The sequence below is a fragment of the Poecilia formosa genome, unplaced genomic scaffold (assembly GCF_000485575.1).
Source record: "Poecilia formosa unplaced genomic scaffold, Poecilia_formosa-5.1.2 Scaffold503, whole genome shotgun sequence".
NCBI classification, from domain to species: domain Eukaryota; kingdom Metazoa; phylum Chordata; class Actinopteri; order Cyprinodontiformes; family Poeciliidae; genus Poecilia; species Poecilia formosa.
Window position 1 is genome coordinate 273907 of NW_006800442.1, and position 6422 is coordinate 280328.

Below are 6422 nucleotides of genomic sequence, written 5' to 3' on the forward strand. Positions count from 1 at the left end.
AAATGCATCAAATTAAAGGCTTACAGCTGCCTTGCTTTCTTTGATACTAGGACAATATTTATTGCTAGTGAATTTTACATGCAACAATCTGCATGCTGTATGCAAATCAATTGCTTAATTTTTTTTAAATTAGTTTGATACTGAAATGTCTCTTTCCACGAGCAACAATCACAGACAACATGCAAAATATTAGTAAAGCAATCAAGACTTCTCAAAAAATGCTATGTTGTTGCATTTTATTCAAGTTGCAGTATATAACTTTAATAAAAAAATATGTTTTCTCTATATTTGTTAAAGATGTGACTATGTCATGACAGTTTGTTATGAGACAGACAATCTGTGAAAATATCAATCTCCTCCACCTCCTTCCTGAGCTGCTAATACTAGTTAAAGAAATGCAACATTTAATTTTTACTGCTAAAAACAAGTTTTAAAAATGGAATATGATTAATTTTGTATTTGATAGGGCCCCACATTTGTTCTATTTCTATAAACAAAAACAAAAAAAAAATGTGGGGGCCTCTTGTTATGTAATCTTTATTTTTGTTTCATTTTGTTCATTTAACTAATTGCACTTTTTACCTATAAATACATGAACGACAGTGATCCCAGAGAAGTACACAAGGCAGCAGCAGAGCTTGTTTTAGCATTGTTCCACTAGATGGCAGAAGCGTCCCTCCCTGGTTTGTAGGTTACAGAGAGGAGCTAAACGGAGAAGAAGAAGGTTCACAGCTTGGTGGAGCTTCCGCACAGGAACAAATCTGACCCTAAAATTCGGTAGAAATGTTTGAAAATTTTAGAGAAAGACTTCACATGGTCCAACAGGACTTCTCAACCAGGTTTGTCGCTCTTTTTTTTTTGTCATGGACCACAACATGATGTTTTGGATATCCTAGATAATGTAGAAACAGCTGCAGTTATACTCTAGTAGTTTAAGTAGCAGATGTGCTAATATCCTGTGCTTGTGGTGCACTGTCAGCATTAAACTGATAGTTGGATTTCTTTTTGGTGACCTAATCTGCTAGACACCCGTGTTTTGATCGCAGTCTGTAGTTATTGGTCTCAGCTGACGGTCATGTGACGCGTATGAACATAAAATGACGTCACCACCAACCCTGTATGAGTATAGTATGGAGTCTAGCGGCTGAAACCCTGGTGCATTATGGTACATTTTTACTTTAATTCCGTCTCTCCAAAGAACCTTGCTACCGAAGTCCCGGGGTTTATTCCCATGCGATTTAACAAAGCTGAGTCTTAATTTGTCATACTATTTTTAGAGATTGGGGAGTTTCTTTTATATCACAAACATTTTAGATTGTAACTGAAGGCTGGAGTTGTGTGGCATCAGGACATTTTGCATTTAGAAAGTTTACAGGGGACCGTTTGTTGCTGAAAACTGTTGTCAGTTGTTTTCTTTTACCTGCTCAGCAGTACATTAAATATGTAATATTTTAGTGAAACAAAGTAGAAAGCACAGATTAACATTGGTTTGTAAGAGGGTATTTCAGAGTGTAACTTTTAGGCTCGATTGTTTTTTTTGTTGTTGTTGACCGGTCTAGAAAATGTTTTTAATCTTTTCTCAGCATCAAAAACCCTCCCTGAATTTACCCAAGTTCTACTTTTGCAGAATACTACATGACCCTGTACTGCTGTTCTGCATCTCACTCTGTTTCAGTTTCAAGACCCTGGGAGACATGTCAAAAGAGACCAAAATCAAGAGGAAATCCAGGTGACATGTAATCTGTGGATTTGTGTTTGTGTGTATGCCACAAACACACTGCATTATATATGCATAATATTACTGGTCCAGTTTTGTGATCTTCACAAATTGTCCCCTCAACTTGTATTAATGAAAATATTTAATAATAAAATCTTTTTTGCAGTTGCACAATCTCACACAGAATAAAACAGAACAATCCTCTCGTTAGTTTCAGTTCATCTGTTGGGAAAAATAATTGCATATTAAGAAGTTATATTACTTTACTGATGGGAGTCAGAGGGCACCGGTGGCGCCGGTTCATGGCAGCCTCGCTTCTGTCAGACTGCACTAGGGCAGTAGGTAGCCACCATCACTATGGGAGTGTGTGTGTGAATGACTGTAGTGTGAAGCACGTTTGGGTCCTCTGGACTTGATAAGGCACTATACAAGTATAAAGCCATTTTACTTAAAGTGGACATATCATGCTTTATTTTAACATGTAAATCATTCACTTATGGTCTGTAAAATAGAACTGCAATGCTTTGGTCTAAATTCCTTGATACTGTTGCCCCTGTTCTGAAGTGTGTTTTGGAGCAACTTGTTTTGTTGCATTTTTCTTTTTCATGTGAATGAGACATTTCATGCCCCGACCCCTCCAGGTCTCAGAGCATTCCTCTACATCCCACTCAGCCATATTTGTAGGTTGATGGCAGTGATTTGATTATCTACTGGCAGAGAAACTATTTATTCTAAAGCTTATTGAAGATGTTAAGAACAGAAGACTAACCCATCCAACCTTACATGTTGGAACCGGAGTCTGACTCAGAACAGGAGAATGAAGAACCACACATTCAAATAAAAGCATCTCAATGGTGTCACTCTCTCCATCCATACTAACTACCTGCATTATGGAGTGTAGTTTAGCTCAACTGCAATCAAATATCATTTGATAGTTATACTGATATCAAATATCTTTTAAAATATTAATGCTACTACAAAATAAATGAAGTAAACAAAGCTTCACATAATCAAGGACTTCACTAATGCAAGCGTCAAGAACGTTACTGAATGGACTTGGGTTCTGTGTTCCCCAAGACAAAAACGGTAAAAACAAAACCAAATAATTATATCCAGAACATGCAGTACAGTATCAAACCAATGGCTAGGATGTAATTATCAACACACAAAATGAATGTCTAAAATAATCTTTGTTGTCATTTTACCGATATTTAGAGCTTTGCCGTTTCCCTCATTTCCATAGAGGAGGAACTGACCCGGAGTCAGACGAAGACGGAAAATCACTCTTGATACTGGCAGAGGTTGCTGAAGCACTCATCCTTAAATGCTCCAAAAACTGACTTTCCCCACAGACGTGGAGACATTCTTGAGAAAAATATAACTTAAGCCGACATTTCAAACAGGAACTTGTTGGACGATGTATGGAATCTTGAGCATTAATACAAGCTAAAACTGAACATTTTGACTTGACTACTTGTAACTTCAGCATGACTGACCTTGGACTACAAAATTGCCATGAAGAAAAAAGTTGGCACAAAACTGATTAGTCATGACCTTGTTTAGCAGTTCCACAGCAAATACAATGACATCATACACAAGAAAAACATTACAGCAAATATAGAAAAATTAACAGACTGAAAAATGTAACCCAAAGAAAATATAAAGATATCTATACAGCACTGGGAGAGAATAAATTTAAATTTTTTGCACTCAGACATTCAAAGTACACAAAAATGCATTTTAGGGCTAAAAAGTAGATCTTGTGTCACAATTGTTGGTTAAAACTAAATATTCCCTAGAATACATAAATGTAACTGGAGAATTTGTCACTTACCTCTGAATTTGTGTACTTACACACAAATTTTAAGTAGTGATTCATAACTACAAACTTCCATGAGGTATGACTATGATTTGCAACACCATTTCTACCAGCCTACCTTGTGTGTTGAAGTGTGTGTTGGATGCAGCACCTAGTAGCTCCCTAGTGAGAAGTCACTAAACTTCTCACTAAAACATTGTCAGTCTTTCTTTCAGGTTGGAAGAAGGTTTTCCATTTTTAGGTGCTGGACTTGACATTTTGAACAGGTCAGTAGAGATTCTATGCTTCTGTAATTCCCTGGTTGTCCCTCTCTGACATGCACAATGTGTTCACTGGGCTGTTTATTTTGCACTGATCTGATTGTCTGGGTGAAAGCGTTCTGACCCATTGGGACCTTGATTTGGTTGGTCTCTGTAAAGCAGACCCAGAATGTTTGGATGGAAAGAAACGGTTCTTATCTTTCTTTAGGTTTGAGAAGAGTTGGTTTCTGCTCCATAAAAGAACCAAAGCCTGTACCCAGATAGCGGAGGTACGGACTGTTTTTTGTTTTGTTTTTTTCAGGTGTGTCCTTGCTTGTCCTTGAGGGCTGATTAACAGGTGTTTGCTGAACTGCCATTAGCTGAATCAGGAGTATTAAAGCAGGGAACCTTCTATATCAGTGCTCCTCAACCCTGGTCCTCACCCCCCCTGTCCTGCATGTTTTAGGTGTTTCCCTTCTGCTACACACCTGAATTGTATCTCTGGGTGATTAACAGGCGTCTGCAGTGCTTGATGGTCATGCAATCATTTGAATCAGCTGTTCTGGAACAGAGGCACATCTAAAACATGCAGAGCAGCACGCCTTGAGAAACACTGATTTAATCAATAGGCTTTCAAATTCAGAGTTTTAGTTTCAAAAGTCTGTAGGAAGTGTGACACTTTAATTAAATCTTTCTCTGATATTACCCCTGACACAAACCTCAGACATCTGTTTGATGAGAATATAAGTCATCAAACGAATGTTATGAATGGTGATGAGCATTTCTCTGTTGCCTGAGCTGTAGTTGTGGTAAAATCTGATGTTTGGACTGGCCATGTTAATAATGCCATCCAGGACGGCAGGCACAGCACTCTCTGTGATATCCCACACCTATGGAGAACTTTGTAGAATTATGTTGTTCCTCAAACTGGTTCTAGAGAGTTAACCATTTGTTTTAACCCATTCAAACACCCGTCTGCTAATTTGCCTTGTAGGAGCCGATTGCCAGGAGCCCCAGAGTGTTTAACACCTGTAATTGGACAGGGATGGATTGGTTAAGGTGGCTCTGACCCAGTTTAACACATAGATCCAAGAGCAATGATCGGCTTATAAGCCAGTCATCATGGGCCAGAAGATTTTGGTGATTTCTGAAACTGGTTCCCCCCCAATCCTCCCATTGACAACATCTTTCATCAACCCCAATGCATTCATCACGCAGCATTTCACACAGGCATCACAACAGTATTTAGATGTTTACAGAAATTACATTGAGTGCTTCACATCTTGATATAATTTATTCGTTAGTCTGTTGTAAAAAAAATGAATAAATAAAACTGGTACGTCTAACTTTTACCTTTTCGCAGAAAGTGGCGTTTGCATATTTCAGGCCCTGTTTTGCATTTATGATTAGAAATGAAACCTCTGATCTTTAATCCTTCTTTATTTTTTAGTCTGTGGATGGTGACATAGTGATGCTGTCGGCACACTGGGAGAGGAGAAAAGCTGCTCTGACACACCTACAGGAACAACTGCAAAGCCTACCAGATTTCATCACCGAACTTGATGCCATCACTGCTAACATAGGTGTGTATGTGTTCCAGAATTGCTCTATTAATCATTCACTCTTGTATCCATTATAATGGATTTATCTGAAATGAATTTTGTGGTGCTTTGGTACAATAACAAAGCGTTCATTCATTCATTAACTTTTAAGATACCACACCAATTACGCCTAAACTGAGGAACTGTTGTTGCCTGTCGAGTACACACTTCCTCTAAGGGCAATGACCTCGTACTGCTGCACTGAAGGTTCACTGAACAGAATGAACTGTTGCCTGCTGAAGACGAAATACAATCTGTCTTCTGAATCTATTAAAACTATTTACATAATTTGGATTGTATATGACACAATATGAGTTATGTCTCATGAGAAGTACCTTCAGGAAATGTTTTGAATTTAGACTATTTGATTAAAATTAAGTCATTTTCTAAAACATATGAGAATATAACAGGTGTGTATATTCCATAAATGTGTTTTATTGTTTTATTTTGAATGTGTTTTAGCTCAACTAGAAGGTGAATTTGCAGAGATGGAGAGCAGACTGCTGCATCTGGAAACTCTGTGTTGTCAGTGTGAGCAACAGACTGTAAAAAACCATCATATGAGTCAACTTGAAGATTATAAAAAGAAGAAAAGGTAGGGGATTTGATTTTTTTCTATTGTCAGTCATTTATCTTTATGCTTTGTTCATTTTCTTTTATCAGAAAAAAAAGAAAGATTATCAGGAAAATCACATACACTACATTACCATGGTATTCATCCATGTTAACAGACGGATGTACCCGAGTGCCATCCTGTTCTTCAGCCCCAAAGCTTATGACATCTGTTGATGCTTTGTAAATTCGACAGCTTTACCTCTTCTGGGAAGGCTTTGTTCAAGGTTTAAGTGTGTTTATGGGATTTTTCAAATAAATTTCCAGAAGTACACTTGTGAGGCCAGACACTGATGGTGGATGATAGTCTCCACTCTGATCTAATTCATTCTACAGGTTTTCTGTGGAGGTCAGAACTCTTTAGGGACCTTTGTGTAAGGCAAGGCAAGGCAATTTTATTTATATAGCACCTTTCAGTCAAAGACAATTCAAAG

At 37.8% G+C, this 6422-nt stretch overlaps 1 protein-coding gene across 3 annotated transcripts in view; it reads left to right on the forward strand.

Moving 5' to 3' along the window:
• The first annotated feature begins 677 nt into the window (after positions 1 to 677).
• Positions 678 to 6422, forward strand: part of LOC103156820 (dysbindin-A-like) — a 13795-nt gene continuing 8050 nt past the window's right edge. The window contains exons 1-6 of one of the 3 annotated variants that reach the window (XM_007579000.2): positions 679 to 839; positions 1676 to 1729; positions 3740 to 3802; positions 4005 to 4065; positions 5226 to 5358; positions 5839 to 5971. In XM_007579000.2, the coding sequence (XP_007579062.1) occupies positions 784 to 839; positions 1676 to 1729; positions 3740 to 3802; positions 4005 to 4065; positions 5226 to 5358; positions 5839 to 5971 (500 nt within the window). In that variant the 5' untranslated portion in view covers positions 679 to 783. Of the gene's footprint in view, positions 840 to 1675; positions 1730 to 3739; positions 3803 to 4004; positions 4066 to 5225; positions 5359 to 5838; positions 5972 to 6422 lie in introns of all 3 variants that reach the window. The other 2 variants (XM_007579003.2, XM_007579001.2) reach the window with 2 other exon arrangements.